This window comes from Scatophagus argus, chromosome 20, assembly GCF_020382885.2.
Source record: "Scatophagus argus isolate fScaArg1 chromosome 20, fScaArg1.pri, whole genome shotgun sequence".
NCBI lineage: Eukaryota > Metazoa > Chordata > Actinopteri > Scatophagidae > Scatophagus > Scatophagus argus.
The window spans coordinates 191134-209804 of NC_058512.1; the positions used below are offsets into that span (position 1 = coordinate 191134).

At 43.8% G+C, this 18671-nt stretch overlaps 3 protein-coding genes across 4 annotated transcripts; all 3 read left to right on the plus strand.

Annotated features, from left to right (window-relative positions):
- The first annotated feature begins 52 nt into the window (after window positions 1-52).
- Window positions 53-12593, plus strand: man2a1 (mannosidase, alpha, class 2A, member 1). 2 transcript variants are annotated; one of them, XM_046374913.1, is made up of 24 exons: window positions 53-1108; window positions 1624-1766; window positions 1896-2111; window positions 2497-2641; window positions 2727-2814; window positions 2961-3044; window positions 3251-3378; window positions 3464-3637; window positions 4025-4211; window positions 5057-5234; window positions 5941-6131; window positions 6691-6888; window positions 7700-7814; window positions 8060-8127; window positions 8334-8502; window positions 8716-8952; window positions 9304-9432; window positions 9527-9641; window positions 9765-9898; window positions 10023-10164; window positions 10575-10708; window positions 10813-11007; window positions 11493-11603; window positions 11784-12593. In XM_046374913.1, exons 2-24 carry the CDS (start codon window positions 1626-1628, stop codon window positions 11952-11954), a joined length of 3450 nt encoding a protein of 1149 aa, XP_046230869.1. In that variant the 5' UTR covers window positions 53-1108; window positions 1624-1625; the 3' UTR covers window positions 11955-12593. The 2 variants fall into 2 exon arrangements, with proteins under 2 accessions (XP_046230869.1, XP_046230871.1); XM_046374915.1 differs by having other exon boundaries at window positions 1911-2111.
- Window positions 12594-14735: 2142 nt separating this feature from the next.
- LOC124051503 (molybdopterin synthase sulfur carrier subunit) lies at window positions 14736-17360 on the plus strand. Its single transcript, XM_046374928.1, has 3 exons — window positions 14736-14883; window positions 15900-16024; window positions 17225-17360. The coding sequence occupies exons 1-3, from the start codon at window positions 14872-14874 to the stop codon at window positions 17349-17351; spliced, it is 264 nt and encodes an 87-aa protein (XP_046230884.1). The 5' UTR covers window positions 14736-14871; the 3' UTR covers window positions 17352-17360.
- A 108-nt stretch (window positions 17361-17468) lies between these two features.
- LOC124051500 (molybdopterin synthase catalytic subunit) lies at window positions 17469-18524 on the plus strand. Its single transcript, XM_046374926.1, has 4 exons — window positions 17469-17588; window positions 17726-17882; window positions 18198-18321; window positions 18395-18524. The coding sequence occupies exons 1-4, from the start codon at window positions 17471-17473 to the stop codon at window positions 18485-18487; spliced, it is 492 nt and encodes a 163-aa protein (XP_046230882.1). The 5' UTR covers window positions 17469-17470; the 3' UTR covers window positions 18488-18524.
- Window positions 18525-18671: the final 147 nt, after the last annotated feature.

Here is an 18671-nt window from a genome sequence, read left to right on the forward strand (position 1 = left end):
TCGCAACTAGCGGCATAACGTCCAGCTAAGGAAACGACGTACACCAAGTGAAGTTTAACCGTAAAGGAACCAATCAGAAGGGCTCAGACGAAGAAGACAGACTTTATTCATCACCCAGACACAAAAGCATGAACCATCTTTTTGGTTGGGTCCAATGTGAGAAATATTTCTTAGGTGGCAAAAGGTGACCTTTGTAACACAGTTTATGTGAAATAAAATCAAGAACGACACCTCCGACTTGTTCTGGGGTTCGCTAAAGTCCATTAAAAATCTTCTGTCTCTTTCCATTTGCACCGATTCCAGCTTTTCTGTTTGTCTTCCGTTAATTTAAAGCCGTAGCTTCCAGGAAGGCGAGAAACGCATGTCTGTCTGTCACATACATAAAGTGGTCCCCTCCATCTTGTCTCGTTTTCTAATGCTTGTCTGGGCAGGGAAGCCCAGTCTGAGGGGACCCCGAGGCCAGATGAGAGACGTAGTCCCTCCATCGTGTCCCGGGTCAGCCCCGGGATCTCCTCCCAGATACACGTCCCTTCCCATGGAGACTCCCGGGACTTAAAGTTGTTTTTGTTCCTAAAACATATCCTGAATGTGTGGTTTCCTTTAGTTCGATCAGGCGCCACACGAAATGGTTTACTTGGTCATGACTCGACCTGAGTGTGATCTGACTCGGGTCAGGTGTCACATCAGATCTGCTTTGACTTCCGTTTTCAGTGTGAACAACGTTCAGTTTTTCCTTCTGGACGGATAAATGTTTAATCAGAGTTTTACATGTTCTTAGCTCTCATGTCTTCGTCGTTTCCATCGTTGACCGGAAACTGAGCGCCTCTAACCGGAAGAGTCATGTGTGTAGCGCTGAGTCAGCGGAATCAAACCGGAAGCATAACAAACAGTGAGCAGGCGCAGCAGCAGCCTGAGTTCGCCCTGCGGAAGGACAAACGAACTTTATTTCACTCTGACAAAAGTTTAATTATTGTTTTCTGTTGTTTTTTTCACGGGTAAGTGAATTCAGACAGCGACGTCAACGGACAGGTGAAAAGCAGCACGAGACACAGCGGAGCACGAGACCTGCTTCTGCTTTCCAGCGCGGAAGTTCAGGAAGTTAATGAAGGTTTGAATTTAACTTTAAAATCTAAAATCTTTTGATTCTGTGTTCACAGACGTTTGAGCTCCTGGAGCGTTCGTGGGTCCAATCAGAGGAAGAACTTCTGCAACATATTTGATATTTGTTTATTAAAATAAAAATGAGAATGTTATTACCATAACTCTGCAGTAGCTGTGGATTTGAGGAAAAGGAGCTAAACGCTGCGGCTTTCAGTGTGATTTTATTAATCACATTCAGTTAATATTCAGCGTTTTACCTCTAAAATGAAACTTCCAGACTCTCTTGAAGAAGGTGTATTTCAACCTTCAGCTTCCTTCTAAATAGGAAAAACAGCCAACACGCAGCCAAATTTATTTTGGCCACTGAGTCAAAGACTTAGACTTAGACTACATTTCCCATCATGCACCCGGACAGTGTATTTCTCCAATCTTCAGTCTCTTTTTCAGAGGAAACCTTACATGTTTGTTTCTGTTAATTTCACCAATTCACCACTAGCTTTATTTGTTAAACTTGTTTCTCAGTGATGAAGAGGAACCGGGCGCTGACCGTGCTGGTAGGTGGGGTCTTCTGTGTGGCTGTGATGTCACTGTACCGCATGTTGGAGCTGATGCAGGGGGCGGAGCTTCAGCAGCACGGGGAGGCACCTGGTGGACAGCTGGACGAGGTGAGGCACACTGAGGTCCTGACCTGTGAAAACAACAAGATTAACTTCTGTAGTCTGTAGAAAATGTGTAGCAGAGGCCAAAAATGTTCATTTGTAGATCTTAGTAACAAGTTTCCTAAAACCAATCAGAATCTTTGTCTGCAGGATTTGTCCCGCCTCCAGCAGAAGATTGACAGGCTGGAGCGTCTCCTTAGCGACAATAACCGTATGGTTGCTACGCTGCGTGACACTCTGCTCCACCACCGAGGAGCCAACGTCAGCTCAGACTCCGCCCACAGTCCAGCTGACACGCTGCCCGGCTGCCAATTGGCTGCAGAGGTCAAGGATGGAACCGACGAAGTACAGGTGAGCCTAACATGCTAACAGCATTAGCTCTGCAGTTTTTACTGTCCAGAAATGATTTAAGGGCTTTTTCAAAAAGATATATACATAATTGTGATTGTGATGTACTGCAGTGCTTTGTGTTCTGTTGGAAGTATTTTTACAAAATGTATTATTTTTCTAAAGCAGATTTTGCCTTGTATTGATGTCAGTTTTAAATATTTTAACAAATTGTTTTTACATAAGTAATTTGGTTCTGTATATAAACATGGGTGAATGATTACTCACATGGGGGCACCTGAATGTACACGCAGTACTCACAGTACTTACATTCTCTACACATTACACAGGATGTGTATCTGATACGTTTTTTTTTTCTGTTTCCTTGTATTTGCTGTGTGTCTTTTAGCTACTGGATGTTTACAACATCCTCCTGTTTGATAATCCTGATGGCGGCGCCTGGAAACAAGGTTTTGAGATTCGTTACCATGGCAACGAGTGGGACGAGCAGCCACTGGAACTTTTTCTGGTTCCTCATTCACACAACGATCCTGGTGAGAAACAACGCGATTACACGAGACGTGCAATCTGTGTGTGTCCAGTGAAGTAAAAGAGTGTGTGTGTGTGTGTGTGTGTCAGGCTGGTTGAAGACGTTCGACAGTTATTACGAGGACCAGACGAAACACATCCTGGACAACATGCTGATCAAACTGACTGAAGACAGCAGGTATCAAGAAGAACTTTTCTGTTTCAGTCTGTGTGAAGTTAATCAGACTGCTCGTGTTGATCCGTGTCGATTTCTTGGCCTGTAAAGTGCTGGTTTGTGTAACAGAAATGATTGTTGGTGTCATATTTTTATCTTGTTTGTGTCAGGAGGAAGATGATTTGGGCAGAAATAAGTTATTTCTCTAAATGGTGGAACGCAATCGACGAACAAAAGAAGGAGATGGTCAAACGGTAACCGTGAACTGTTTCTTCCTCTTCACTCCATCACATCGGAAGATAAGCTTCAAGTTTATCTGAATTCAGTGTTTCAGTTCAACAATTCATGTTTACATGTTGTCTGTGTTAAATCATCTCATATTTACTCATTTTCATCTCTTTACCTCGTTTGAAGTCGTGTGTTCTTTTCCTTTTGCTGTTGCTGCTCTCCGATTGGTCAGTCTGCTGGGGGCGGGGCAGTTGGAGCTGGTGACGGGCGGCTGGGTGATGGCAGATGAAGCCAACTCTCATTACTTCGCTCTGTTGGATCAGCTCATCGAGGGACACCAGTGGATGCAGCGACACTTGGGTTCATGTCACCTCCATGACGCTTCACTTCCTGTCACAGTGTGTGACATCACTGATGCATCATTAAGCTCGATGTTTGTGTCCAGGTGTGAAGCCCCGCAGCGGTTGGGCCGTGGATCCGTTCGGCCACTCCCCCTCTATGACCTACCTGCTGAAGGGGGCGGGGCTTCAGGACATGGTCATCCAGCGCGTTCACTACGCCGTCAAGAAGCACTTTGCCCAGCAACAGACACTCGAGTTTCTATGGCGACAGAGCTGGGGTGTGTGTGGGCGAGAGACCCCGAGACAGAATGAAGAGAGAGAGAAAATGCAATGAAGTAAAAAAAAAAACAAAACAAAATTTCAACATGAATGTGTTGAAATTATTCCCATTAATGATAACTTTACTTTGTCATATATTCATACAGTGAGATAAGAAGTGAATAATAATTTGAGTAAACATTCTCAAAGATGGACTTACAAGATGCTGAAAAATTCAACATTCTCTCTCTGAATTTGTAAAGTTAAGTTTTTGTGTGAAAAGAAAGATTTTAATCTAAATAGGACAGAGGAAAAAAAACACGAAACGCTGATATTTCTGACATTTAAAATACATTGTACAGTTAAAGATGTTGTTTTTCTAACCCTGCTCACTTCCTGTGTGTCAGACTCCTCCTCCCGCAGTGACATCATGTGTCACATGATGCCGTTCTACAGCTATGACGTACCGCACACGTGCGGTCCGAACCCGGCGATCTGCTGTCAGTTTGATTTCCACCGCCTGCCAGGGAGGCGGGTCTTCTGTCCATGGAGGATACCGCCGCAGCCAATCACAGAGCAGAATGTCCGGGAGCGGTGAGTATGAGAGGGGCCGAAGATGCCGATATTTAATATTATTTTTGGTTCATGTTTACAAAAATAGTTAAGGTGGTTGTATAGCTCATCCTTAAAATAGCTGAATTTTGAATGGAGTTCTGTGACTTCAGAATGAGAATCTCTTTATTCCCCAAATGTACAACGTGCACTGGAATTTGACCGGGTGTAACAGCGCCACATAACAATAAATGAAAAAGTTAAAAAGGTTGTGCCTTGAAAAATATATATAGTTGAGAGATATATACAGAATGACCAGAATGAGCTGACCGGAAATATATACAATGACTAGAAATGTATACAGGCAAGAATGGGTATTTACTTGGATGGTGCATGCAGAGATCATCACGTAGGAGCTCGGCTGGTCCAGGTGCTGTAGTGTGTGCTGGAGGCTAAGGTTGGTGGCATCGTCCAATGAGCGATTTGCTCTGTAGGCGAACTGTAAGGGGTCCAGGAGGGGGTCGGTGATTGGTTTGAGGAAGAGCAGGATGAGTCTCTCAAAGCTCTTCATGACCACAGATGTGAGAGCGACAGGTCTGTAGTCACGCAGACACGTCATCCTGTCCCTCTTTGGACCTTCGACTCAGACTGCAGACGCAGGACTGAAAATCATCTGACTGAATTATAAATGAAGAAGTTAGTGTAGAATAAACGTTGACACACATCAGTTGACAGAAAAGGCTAAAAGTATTTACGCTTTATTTCGTTCCTTGTCTCAGTTTAGTGCTTCACATTGTGCAGTTTACCTTTCCGTCGCTGTCTGCAGTCAGCTCATTTCTGCCTTTATGCGCCGAATGTCTTCCTGGTGTTCCTGTCTGTCCTCTCAGAGCTCTCGTCCTATTGGATCAGTACCGCCAGAAGTCTCGTCTCTTTCGCTCTCCGGTTCTTCTCGTTCCGCTTGGTGATGACTTTCGCTTCACGGAGTCCAGCGAGTGGGACGTTCAGTTCAGTAACTACCAGAAACTCTTCGACTACTTCAACCAGCACCCGGAGCTCCACATCAAGGTGAGCACCTGGGACACCTGGGAGGGGGCGGGGCATGACGGGAGGAAATAACCAGACATCACAGATAACGCAAACTGAGATTTAGCAGCTCAGTTAGACTGAGGTGAGAAATGGAGGCAAACCTGCAGTGTGCGTGCTGAGTCAGACTGAAACCAGCTAACAAACAGTTAATAAGAAAGCAGACTCAGGTGAGGACCTGAAGAGAGAAGCGACCAGCTGCTCGGCTACAACACGTCAAATCCGTACAAACATTCACTGATTGTTCCGTCATTAAACTCATTCCTCTGGAAAACATGAACATCAGCCATCCAAACTCAGGACATAAAACAGACTTATTGACAGTATATATATATTTATATTATATACTGTCATATATATTTATATATATTTTTACACACACACACTGAATTGGTCTTCTGCATTTGACCCATCCTTAGTTGAACACACACATGCAACACCCGGCAAATTACATGCAGTGAAACACACACAGGAGCAGTGGGCAGCATCAAGCGCCCGGGGAGCATATTGGGGGGTTAAGTGCCTTGCTCAAGGGCACATCAGCTGGCTAATGAAGGGGGGAGCATTTTTTTCATTCCACCACACCCAAATTTTTCCTGCCCGTCCGGTGGGGGAATTGAACCGGTGACCCTCCGATCACAAGCCGCTTCTCATCACATTCTTCTTCTTCTTCCTCTGTGTTCTCCAGGCTCGTTTCGGGACGCTCTCAGATTACTTTGAAGCTCTGCGTCGCCGCCTGAGCGCGGCGGGAGCGACTCTGCCGACACTTCGAGGTGACTTCTTCACGTACGCCGACCGCGACGACCACTACTGGAGCGGATATTTCACCTCCAGGCCGTTTTATAAGCGTCTTGACCGAACGCTAGAGGCCACGCTCAGGTATGCTCAGCACGCTCCACCTGCCGCTGCATCTTCCTTCTCACCAAAATAAAACTCAGAAAATGTTCACCTGCTTCTGGAAGTTTCACTCTGCGTCATCTACATTTCCTGGGAAAAAGTTTTTCTTCTGTCTTTTCTTGAGTTTAGAAATTTTCTACAGATTTTTTCGTGGAGAAAACAAAATAAAGAGAGAAATTCTCTTTTCTGTGTGTGTAATTATCCATTTTTCAGACTCAGTTTTTTTTTAATCTTGTCCGTTTTGTATAAATTATAGAAGCTTTTCATTTACATTTTTTTGTCTTTTCACTCTAATTGATTAAAAGACTGTTATTATTACTTTTATTTGGTAAAACTAAAACTCATGCATTTTTTTTTTATTTTATACTGTGATATTTTTTTGTATTAATGTTTGGCAACTTTTTTCTGTTCTTGTTTGTTTTTACACATTTTAATGCAGTTCAGTTGTCCCTTTTTTCCCAAATTGTTTTCACCTTTTTCCCATAATTTTGTAATTTTTTTTAAAATTTATCTTAAAATTTTCTTCTTCTCTCTCTGACAGAGCAACAGAAATTATCTTCAGCCTGACGTTGGCTGAAATGCGTCGTTCCCATGGCGACGGTCGCCTGGTTGCAGATTTCCCAGCACGTGAACACTTCCAGCGCCTGATGGCGGGGAGGCGGAGTCTGGCACTGTTCCAGCACCACGATGCTGTCACTGGGACTGCACGCGACCCTGTTGTGGTGGACTACGGGACCAGGTGGCTACTTCCTGTTCCCTCTCCTTGACCTGTTAGCATGTTGTTGCAGTCAGGAGTTAAAGGATGAGTCACTTTCAGCGGTGAAAGGAGAAAGTGCGTTAGCTTTTGGAACTTGGTAACTGGTATTAAGTAGAAACTTGATGTTAGCTTAAATTAGGGGCGAAGGAAAACAAACGTTAGCAATTAGCAAGGTGTGCTTTTCTGGATGATTTAATCAAAAATGTGTTGAAAAGTAAGCGTTCTGTTATGACAGCACGTTTGGTTAGATTTCATTAAAGTTTCAGTTTTTTACTTTTTTCTTTTTTTTTTTTTTTTTTTTAGTTTTTAGATCACAAGTCAATGTTTGTATCGCAGCACCTGAAACTCTTTAGCATCATTAGCATTGGCTTGTTTTTGTCTCATTTGTCCCTCCATGCTCTCTGTAAAGGACGACGTCGCCACTGGCAGTGGCAACAGGTACCGCCCCGCTTAGCGTGAGCAGTTAGCGTTAGCATCCCATCATACCCACTCATTTAGCATAAGTGTCTAACATTGAGTTTCCATCAATCCCATCAGACATGCTCATCACTAACACACTGTTTACTGTGTGGTTTGTCAGTCATTGTTTGCTTGACGTTTGGATATTAAGTAAACTTTTGATTAAAAGATAAAGTTTTTCATGCTTTAGTACTCTGTCAGTAAGAAAACTCAACCAGTGTGATGTGACCTTTGCAGTTTGAATCAATTCAGTAATTTGAAAGGAAGTGAATGATAAAGAAATTAAGTAAAAATTTAGAACTTTTCCATCATTAAAAATGATTTTATTCTACAGATTGTTTCACTCGATCCTGAACCTGCGGCAGGTGATGCAGAGCTCCGCCCACTGGCTGCTCCTGCTGGACAAGAGCCAGTACCACTACGACCAATCAAACCCCTTCCTGCAAATGGTGACCTCTTACCTCCTCAGCCATTTTAGTTGTGCTCTGCAGTTTATTTTTGAAGTATTTTTACGAACATGTAATTAAATTTAAATTAAAACTAAAATTAAATTAGTTGCTGGTGTCCTGAGTGTCTGAAACAGTAACATGATGCTAACATGATGCTAACATGTTGAACCATGCTGTTCTCGAGTCCCTGCGGACCTCAAACCACCTGAGTATAGGCAAGGTTGTTATTGTGATCTGTTTTTCAGGACGATGTGATCCCAGCGCAGGATGCTCTTCCTCAGAAGACGTCGCTGGTCTTGAGTGATGAGCCCAGGTAAGGAGGCGTGGCTTATGAGAGCGTAGCAGCTCATCATCAGTGTGTGTTGTGTTGTTTTAGTGAAATGTGTTCAGTATCGTTCTGACATGAGGAAAAGCCTCCTCTTGAGTTGCTCCATAGAACAACACAGACTTTTTATTATTGTTTACTAGACTGTTTTGTCCCATTGACCAGATGCTGACTATTGATTGTCTTTGTTTCAGGTCATTAATCATGTTCAATCCGACAGAGCAGCTCCGTACGTCCGTCGTCAGCGTCGTCGTCGACTCTCCCGATGCTCGTGTTGTCGATGCAGAATCAGGTCGACCAGTGGCTGCACAGATCTCGGCGGTGTGGGCGGAGCCAAGCCGGGCATCCACAGAAGCGTTCCAGGTGAGGGACGGTTCGTCTGTTGTGTTGTGTTCACTTTGTGTATTTCGTGATCTTAATGTTAGCAGTAGTTGTAGTATTATTAAAATCTTTTGGAATAACATGGATCTGTTTCTAGTTTTGGGTTAATATTAAGCTCCAATCACAGCTGAGCTCACAGCAGGTGTGTCAGTGTTCAGGTGCTGTCGCTTTGTAAACTCTTGTTTTCACCTCCAGCTCGACTTTGTGGCTGAACTTCCTCCTCTGTCACTCGTCGTTTATCATGTGACCAAAGCCCCTGTTGGCTCCACCCACCGGGTTAGCTACACCTTCTACAGCCGTGGCAACCTGCCCAACGTCCAGAGCGAACACTTCCAGGTGTCCCGCCCACAGGGGCCTGAGGCCAGCGCCCCCCTGTTGCTTAGCAACAAACACATCCAAACATGGAGCTCGCCGCAGACTGGCCTGCTGCAGGTCTGACTTTTCAAATTAAAAGTCCGACATATTTCATTCGTTGAATAAAGTTAATACAAGATTAACACAACAAAAGTTAAAAAACAACATTTTAACAGCAAAAAAGCCCTCCTGAGTTTCTTGGTTTCACAGTAAAAAAAACAAGGCACAAATACATTCACATATCAAACCAACCAATGGCTTTAAATTCGCCTATAAAATATATTAATTTATGTTTAATTGCAGTTATATTTATTATTAATTCTAATTGTTATTATCAAAATGAATAATTCTGTCTTTTATCAGTTAAAGTTGCTTCAAATGTTCTGACTGAAAGGTTTTATTCTTTTATTCTTTTATTTTGAAATGTAGAAGCTGCGTCTGCAGTCCGGTCTGGTCCGTCAGGTCCAGGTCCAGTTTCTGTGGTATGGAACGAGAACCTCGGCAAACCGGGACAAGAGTGGCGCCTACCTGTTCCTGCCAGGGGAGGAGGGGGCCCAGGTAGGACCAGAACCAGAACCAGGACAGCCCAGTCTGAACCAGGTCATATTCTCTCTGTCCTTTGATTCACTGTGAAGGTCTCGTCCTCCTGCAGCTCTACTCGTCCTCAGAACCCCCTGTGGTTCGGGTGTCCAGAGGTCCGGTCTACTCTGACATCACTTCCTGTTTCCAACACTTCACACACAGAGTCCGACTGTATCACCTGGACGGTAACCAGACCACATCTTTGCGTTGCATTAACAGGTTCTCGATCCGCCCCGGGTTTAGCCTGTCAGGATCGATCCAGTATGAAGGATTTCACAGTAAGAGTCTCCTTCCTGTCTCTGCCACAGGGCATGCTGGGAGATCGCTGGAGATTTCCAACATGGTGGACATCAGGTCAGAGGTCAACCGTGAGCTCGTCATGCGGCTTGTCAGCGATGTTGCCAGCGACAACCGTTTCTACTCTGACCTCAACGGTTTCCAGGTTGCTTCGCTCACCTGTTTTATTTTTCTAATCGCCGTTAAAGATCTCTCGCGTCTCACTATGAACCTGTTGCTTAGTGGTTATTGATATCTAGTCTTTTTTTGATTATTGATTATGGGTGCAGATGCAGCAGCGCCGGACTCTGTCGAAGCTCCCCCTGCAGGCGAACTTTTACCCGATGAGCTCGGCGTCGTTCCTGCAGGACTCTACGTCTCGTGTGTCTCTGCTGTCGGCTCAGAGTCAGGCCGTGGCCTCACTGAGACCAGGTGAGTGCATCCACCTGCGCCTCTCTTTCAGAGTTCAGATGGTTTCATGTCAGCTCATTTTGTGACTACTGTGAGAGCAGAACAGAGTGAAGCTGCTGGATCTGATGTCACAAAGCTGCATAAGTTTAAAACCTTCGGTGTCATCACCTGATATGGTGGCTCTGAGGGCTCGGAGACGACGGTTCGTCAACGGACGCCGTCCTGAGGGGGCGGCTGCAGCAGTTGAACTCACGTCGGCGCGTTTCCTGCATGCTGTTGACATCAAGGAGGAAGTTCAGCTGCAGCGTGTTGAGCCCTCAGGGCCACCGTACACTACTACTGTACCTGAAACGACACACCTGGTGCCTTCAGGCTGCGTGTGTCACTTCCTGTCTGTCATTGTGTTCACCTGTGGTCTCTCACCTGTGCAGGTGAGCTGGAAGTGGTGCTGGACCGGCGGCTGCAGCAAGATGACAACCGTGGCCTCGGTCAGGGCGTTACTGACAACAAGCTGACAGCGAGTCTCTACCACCTGCTTCTGGAGGACAGGAGGGGCGTGGCTAAGGTGATATGACATGTTTTAATAGAAGATATTTTCAGCTGATTGTATTTCTTTCCTTTTTTCATATTTGGAGTCATCGTACTTCATATTTTCTGTTTTTCTGACAGGAAGTGGGAGGAGCCTCAGTTGAGCACCTGTCACTGCTCGCCCACCTGACCTCGCTCTCCCTCTGCCACCCGCCAGTCATCATGGTCGCCCCTGGAAACACTCAGCTCCCGAAGCTCCGCCCCTACCTGCCGCTGCGCTCATCGCTGCCGTGCGACATTCACCTGCTGAACCTGAGGACACTGGAGGACACGCAGGTAACACCTGGAATCACCTGAAGGAACAGCCAGCAATGTTTTGAAGAGCTCACAGTTCGGAAAACTGCTCACAGCGAACAAACTGCCCGTGAAGCTTCAGTACGAAGTCGATGGATTGGAATTTGATTAAATGTTCATCAAATCGTAGCTTCATGCAAATCGCACAAAGAAATCAAACCTGCCAACGACTTCCTGTTTGCTGTCTGAACCGAACGACAAGCCAACATTTTTATTGTTTAATAGACAGAAAGATGAGTTTAATAAGCAATTAATCAGATCAATTCACGAAGTTCATCTCAAATCAGCTGGGGACAAATCGCACACAACAAAACGTTTAGCAAAATCATTAAAGTTAAAGTTTTGTTACATTTAAAACAACTTTGAGTGAATCTTTTTAAAGTTATGAGAATCAAAACAAACCAACAGCAACAACAGAACGGCTGAACACACACACACACACACACACTGTGTTGTCTTGTAAACAGGAAGCAGAAAGTCCATCACAGGAAGTGGCTCTCCTCCTCCACAGGAAGGGCTTTGATTGTAGCTCCGCCCCCGAGCTGCCGCTGCAGTGCACGTGGAGTGTGCACGAGGAGGTGGACATAACACACACACACACACACGTTCTCTTTTTAATTATTAGTTTTAATTACACAATCCTCAAGTTACGTCACTTGTTGTTTGTATTTTTCTGTTGGATTCAAACTGTTTGATTTACTGGTTTTGTTTTCACTTCCTGTCTCATCCAAACGGGTTTCGTTCTTCTTCGTCTGCAGGTCCACTTGGACGATCTTTTCTCTCCTCTTCAGTTTCGTTCTGTCCGTCGGTCGGGTCTCACTCTGCTGCGAGAAGACGATGAGCCGGAATCTGCCCGGCAACAGCAGCCTCCACACGTCACCCCCCTGCGGCCAATGGAAATCAGCGCCTTCCGGGTGGAGCTCGACTGACGAACCGAATGTTCGAATTCGACCACTGCAAAGTCAATTCGAGGAAAACTGACACAATAAAAATTAAAATAGAAAATAATCTTCTGTTACAAAATAAAAGTCGTCAATGAAGCTGTCGGCAGGGTCAAAGGTCAACACATGATGCTGACGATTTTCATTTTGGAATTAGGGAAAACAAACAGATGAGTTTACTGGGTTTACAAGACAAAAAGGGACCAAAGGAGAGAGAGGGAGAGAGAGTGTGTGTGTGTGTGTGTGTGTGTGTGTCCTCTAACTGCTGATTCTTCCTGTGTTACCAGAATGTAGACCAAACTGTCTGGTCAATATCTAATCGATTTGACTTTATTGATCGGTTGGACGTCTTCATTCAGTGAGTTTGCATTGAACTGCACAAACTGTTTTGTAATTTTCTGTGTTTGCTGTGAAACTTTGGGAAGCTGAAATCTTCTGGGTATTTTTGTAATGTAGAAATTCTCTGTATTTTTGTAAACTGAAATTTGTGACGTATTTAAAAGTTAAAATGATAAAAATGAATTTTTACTTCCATGAATTTGTTAAAACTACAAAAATGTTTTGCTTTTTGGGTTTATTTTGGGGATGTTTGTGGTTTTAACAGAAAAATAAATTATTCTTTAATTTTTATTCTCGCTGCCTTTTCTTTGTGGTTTTGTTTTGGTCCAGTCAGTTGCTATGGTGACAGAAACATTTCAGCCAGCAAAGAATCATTGAAAATAAAGATCAATTAATGTAACGTAGCAGAAGCTCTTCAAGAAGTGACAAATTCATCCTGAGCCGTTTGACGTCCACACTGACATGAACAGACGACATTAAACCAGTGAAACGCTGCTGGAAGAGGACATCACACTGACGGTCCAACGCAGCGGCTCTGAGATCCGCCACACGTCCAAACGTCAGGTGGGAGGACGGGCTGTGGACGTCCACTGGATGTCCTCCTGGCTGTAAAATGTAAAAATGCTGTTTAGTTTTTCTGCCTTGACAACGTGAAGACATGTTTGTGTGTGTAATCGGTTTTGTATCAGTACATTCGTGTTCTAATTAATTATTGTGATTTACTGAGTTTGTTTCAAATGTCTGCTTTTCGTTTTAAGCTGAGACGTGTGGAGGACAGCAGCAGTGTCGGACTGTCCTCCGTCTGTCTGAGTTCAGGTGCAGATCTGTTGAGAGTTTGCTGTAAAACTACAGGATTTGTTTCCAAACATGACCTGACAGGTAACAGAGTATACACCGCAGTGCTGTGAGGACTGGGTGGGTAGTGTCACAGTCAGAAATGAACCCATATGAACAGATGTGCTTTACATATTCATATGGCTTTGGAGCCCCCTTGTGGTGTTATCATACAGCTGCACAGCTTGGTTTCTTGGTTTTGTGATTTTCTTGCATTTTGCACCAGAATGAAACCAGATACACAGATAATATACAGATAAGCCTGAGTCCCCCCTGAGTGTTGTCCTCACACCAGCAGTGACACACCCGTTAAAGTAGCACTACTGTGAAACACAAGGAGTACTGCATTACTGCACTTTAACTGCACCTCAAGACCCTCAGACTGAGTCCGAGTCAGAGGTTTTTACTGGCTCCTGAAACAGAAGTGTTGACTCTCACTAAATCTGAATTGCTAAATTGAACTGCCATCTGCAGCTCAGCAGTTTGGGAAGATCTGCTCGTCAACAGAAAGCGACTCAGATGTTTTCACTTTCACTTTCTGCAGGTCAGAAACTAAAATGCAGATTTGGTGAGTGTGTTTGATGATTAAACAGACCGTAATTTACCAGAGTTGTTTCCACTGACACAACCAGTCAGGAGCTCTGGGATCAGGTGTTCAGGAGGAAGACAGTTCAGTTCAGGATAAGTCAGAAAGGAGGAAGCTGAAGCGTCCACATTGCAGGGAAACGGACATCAGGTGTGTGTGAACATACAGAAAGTTCATGGACATGAAAAGATTCAGTTCAATTTTATTTAACGTGCCAATTCATAATAGAGTTATCTCAAGACACTTCACAGGTATGTAAACAACACATTCAAAAAAAGAGAGTCATAGAGAATCAGGTCCCAGGACAAAACCCCACACTGAGTCAGCATTCGGCCACAGTGGAGACGAAAAGCGGAGGGACAAGAGAGGGGGGAGAAGAGACAGGAGAGGGGAAGAGGAGAGACAGAAGAGGGGGGAGAGAAATGAGAGGGGGAGAGGAGAGACAGGGAGATGGAGGAGAAGAGAGACAGGGAGATGGAGAGAAAGGGAGATAGAGAGAACAGTGCAGAGCAGGAGCAGCAGGATCCAGGCAGGACCATGGAGAGGGTTCTGGATCCAGCAACAGTAATCCAGCCTGGAGGTAACAAAAGCATGGATGAGCTTCTCAGCAGCATCTAAGGAAAGGACACGCCTGATTTTTGCAATGTTACGAAGGTGGAAGTACACAGTCCTCGAGATTTACTTTATGTGATTCAAGCTGACAGGAGCAAACTGGGCTCTGGTTGAGGGTGTTTAGTCCTAATTGTTTTGTAAACTGTTCTTTAAAAATAAAATGTGTTTAATGCTGTTGTTGTTTAAAATAAAAAATAAAATCTAAAAGGTACTTGGTCTGCAGGACAAACTGACGGTCTCGATCCTTGCTCTTCTAATGTCTTTGTGTCTTTTTTCTTTATTTTACTTTTGCCTTTATTTTTTATTTATTCTTATCTGATTTTTAATATGTCTTGTCTTTTAAATTTTGTTCAATTGTCCCTGTCTTGTGTAAATTTAATTAAATAAATAATAATAAAAAATAAGACAAAGGGTGCCGGAAGAAGAAGAAGAAGAAGCAAAAGAAGAAGAAGCCAATAGCAGCAGAGCAGGAAGTGACGTCACATAGTCAGAGTAAACAGTTTGTTCGGATGTCTCTAATCTGTCACCTTCTTCATGACTGCGCAGGTGAGTTTCTCGAAGCTTCTGCATGTAAACAAACAAACAGGCAGACAAATAAACAAACACACCTCTGTAACAAATGCGTCGTTTTCGTTTTCTCAGTTTGTAACATTCTTCTCAGGATCTAAACGTGTTTCAGTGAAGTCCACCCCAGACTCCGTTGACATTTCCTTTGAATTTAACGGTGTCGACGAACATGAGACTCCAACCATTAAAAGCAGATAAACGTTATTAAAAGCAAGTTTACATGCATATTGATCAGTATTGTGAACGCCGAAGTCAGATCATCATTACATATAATCAATTACTTTTCATTTTTTACTGAAATATTATATTGTAAGGGCAGGAAATGTTATAATTTTATGTTGGAGGACATTAAACACGGTGAGTCGATGTCTCGTGAGAGGCACGAGGAGGCGCATCACCTTTAGACCTCCTGATGTCAGTCAGGTGTGTCACTGCGGGACCGGCCGGGTGTACCGCGCAGGCTGCAGTCCACGACTTCCTGTTTTACAAAGTTTAGAATTGAATTGAACGTGTTGTCGTTCCTTGACTGAGTTAATCACACAGACTAAGTAGTTTGGTTTAGTCACACGTTACACTGTGTGACGTGTGACCAACGCGTGACACACGTCACACTGTGTGACTACACTTAACCAAACCCTGACTGGTTCATCCTTCAGGTGTGACTGACCGCAGGGGCAGTGAAAACACATTAAAGCCCAACACGTTCAGGTGACGGAACAGAAACTCGATGCATCAGTTCATCGTTACATCAGAAGACTCTGAGACTCCATGTAGGATGACGATTATGATGCTTGAATTTTTCATTTTGAATTTTGATATCTGAACTTCAACGTTCCAAATTTTAGACTTGAAATTTGGATCTGAATTGTCTTTATTTTATTTCATTATTTAAAAATAAAAATTCAACATTTACTGTAAATTTCTCTTGTATTTGTCTGTGAAACACAAGATTACATGAAGTATAAAAACATATTTGTTCTGTCGGTCTTCTTCAGGTGTTTGTGTTGTACTTCGCTAAGAGCGTGGAGCTGACCGGAGTGAAGGAGGAAACGATTGTTGCCGTGCCGACACCAATCAGCAGCCAGGACCTTTGGAGTCTGTTGCTGCAGCGCCATCCGAGGTGTGATGTGTTTACTGTCATCTCTGTGACCAGTTGACTGTATTTAAAGATGTCTGACCTGAGAGCTCCTCAAACACCTGCACTGCCCCCTGGTGGCTGGCTGCAGTACAGCTTATTAACTCCTCCCCTTCCATGTTAGCAGATGGGACATGAGCCAAACTATAAACAAATTATAAAAAGTACATGTCAATTTTTCACAAAGATGGTTTCTGTCCTTTAAGGTAGTTTTTATCACACTGATGTTTATTCAAGGGTTCATTTCTCTGATCAGTTTGGTTTTAATTCGTTATTTGTGGCCATAAAGATGGGCTGAAACATCACGACTGACCGCTGAGCGCTGTTCCTGATTGGCTCAGACAGGTGTGTTGGCGGGAACTCGATACTGCGGCTCCACCTTCTGATCACTACTTTTTTTTCTTTATTAGAACATAAAAAAAAACATACAATTGCTACAAGATGATAACAATACAGTTGGCAAAGGAACAGAAAAGGCCAGGGGGAATAAATATTAATAACCAAACAAAACTAAGTAAAAATAACTAACAGAAACTAAAGATAAGTAACAAAATGACAGCTGATTACATATTACATACCAATACTAAATTTTTCACATATACTCTTTGTTTTTGAAGCTTTCTTATTTTCAAGTGGGGTAAGGGACTGCAGATACAATTCAAAGCTCAAAAAATAGGCTTATAACAGATTAATAATAAAAAGCTTATCTGGATCTTGCTTGTTATCCGAGGGAAATCCAAAAATATCATGTTCATAATACAGTTTAAAGTTCATATGCAACTTATCAGAGATACATTTTGATAAATTTTCCACAGTCTGTTTGTGTAGGTACAAAGCCAAATAGGTGGGCCACCGTTTCGGGTTGTGTAGAACAAAAAAGAACAATTGACGTCAATATCATTCTTAAATCCTTCCAATCACTACTGCACAGACTCTGGCTCCAAATGACATCATCGAAACAAGATGGCAGCGCTCTTATCAGGGATGTTTTGACTTCACGTCAAGACAGCAAGTTGTAATCTGTTCTGTGAAACCGACTTTGTGTTTTGTTGTGTTCATCTTGAAGTTGATAAACAGATTTTTGTCAAATCTCTCAAAGTTTCCTTCACAGCAACTCAACAAACAAAACAATACAGAAAAAACCCGTAACCAGCTGTGTGTGCGCGCGTGTGCATTTGTGTGTAGACTCTCCGTGCTGCAGGATCAGGTGGTCTTGGCGGTGCGTCAGCAGTACGTTGCCATTGGCGACCAGGTGGTGACTCTGGCTGACGGGGACGAGGTCGCCGTGGTGCCGCCTCTCAGCGGAGGATAAACACAGACGGTGAGTAGTGATTGATTTGAATCATAATCATAATAAAAAAAGAAATAAGTATAACACGACTGATCTCACTAGTGTGAACTTTAATTTTCTGCTGATGTTTTTTCTCAGAGATGAGTGAGTTGGAGGATCAGAGAGACGTCTTTAAGCTGAGCCGTGATTGGCTGTCTGTACAGGAAGTGGTCAACGCCGTCAGCAGCTCCTCCTGTGGAGCCATTTCAGTTTTTATAGGTTCATGTTTTATTCATTTCCAGCAACGGAAATATTATTACTGTTTAAATATCATGATTAAGATGTGAACTTTGAACTGTTTTCCTTTTTAAACGTATTCAAATACTTAACATGTATGTGCGCGCGTGTGTGTGCAGGTACGACCCGTGAGGACGTGGTGGAAGGCAGGAAGGTGATTGGTCTGGAGTATGAGGCATATGAACTCATGGCCCAATCAGAGTTCACCAAGCTGTGTGCTGACATCAGAGCGCGCTGGCCAACCGTGACGCACATCTGTGTCCACCACCGGCTGGGGTCAGAGGCCAATGCTAAGAGCTAACGCTAACTGGTGTAAAGTGCTGGTTTAAGGAGCCCTGTCGACGTTTTAAACTTTACTCCAAATCGTCTCTGATCGACAAGTGGAGACATTTATTGTCTTTTCTCGTCAGTCCTTGTCCAGTTGAATTATGTGAGATAACAGGAGGACATGTACAAAATGTCAGAAGTGAAAACGGTGAACTTTGCTTCATGGCCTAAAACCAGTCGATCTTTTCCTTCTGATGAATGTGATGACAGATCAGATAAAAAGTTTCATGGAAGTCAAACTCACCTGTGAACCTCCTCCCTCAGGTGGGTGGCTGTGGGTGAGGCCAGCGTTGCCATGGCGATCTCCTCTCCTCATCGCCGTGACGGCCAGCAGGCGATCCAGCACTGCGTCGAGCAGCTGAAGGCCAAAATCCCCATCTGGAAGAAGGTAACGAGCCTCAGAACATCTGCGGCGACTGCTGGTGACTCACTGATCATCATGTTTGATTATTGGTCGACAGGAAGTGTACGACACCCAGGACTCCAGCTGGAAGGAGAACGCAGAGTGTCCCTGGGCTGCTCGTCCAATCACATCGCTTACAGAGAACATGTGACCCTGCTGGAAATAAACAGTGAACCAATGAGCTGGCATGTTTCAGCGTGTGTGTGGTTTGATTCAGCGCCCAGAAGAGAACTAAAGTACTAATACCACACTGTAGAAGTACTTACTAAGATTTACTCAAGTACAAGGACATAAGTGTAAGCACCAAAATATACTTAAAGTACTAAAAGTAAAAG

Bases quoted from the DNA above. Each gene is read 5' to 3' on its own strand.
- LOC124051500 (XM_046374926.1), top strand. From the start codon at position 17,471: ATGAGTGAGTTGGAGGATCAGAGAGACGTCTTTAAGCTGAGCCGTGAT. The intron at 17,589-17,725 runs GTTCATGTTTTA...GTGTGTGTGCAG, and splicing joins AGCCATTTCAGTTTTTATAG to GTACGACCCGTGAGGACGTG. The intron at 18,322-18,394 runs GTAACGAGCCTC...ATTGGTCGACAG, and splicing joins AAATCCCCATCTGGAAGAAG to GAAGTGTACGACACCCAGGA.
- LOC124051503 (XM_046374928.1), top strand. The intron at 16,025-17,224 runs GTGTGATGTGTT...ATTTGTGTGTAG, and splicing joins TTGCTGCAGCGCCATCCGAG to ACTCTCCGTGCTGCAGGATC.
- man2a1 (XM_046374913.1), top strand. From the start codon at position 1,626: ATGAAGAGGAACCGGGCGCTGACCGTGCTGGTAGGTGGGGTCTTCTGT. The intron at 9,899-10,022 runs GTTGCTTCGCTC...TTATGGGTGCAG, and splicing joins CTGACCTCAACGGTTTCCAG to ATGCAGCAGCGCCGGACTCT. The intron at 10,709-10,812 runs GTGATATGACAT...TTTTTCTGACAG, and splicing joins ACAGGAGGGGCGTGGCTAAG to GAAGTGGGAGGAGCCTCAGT.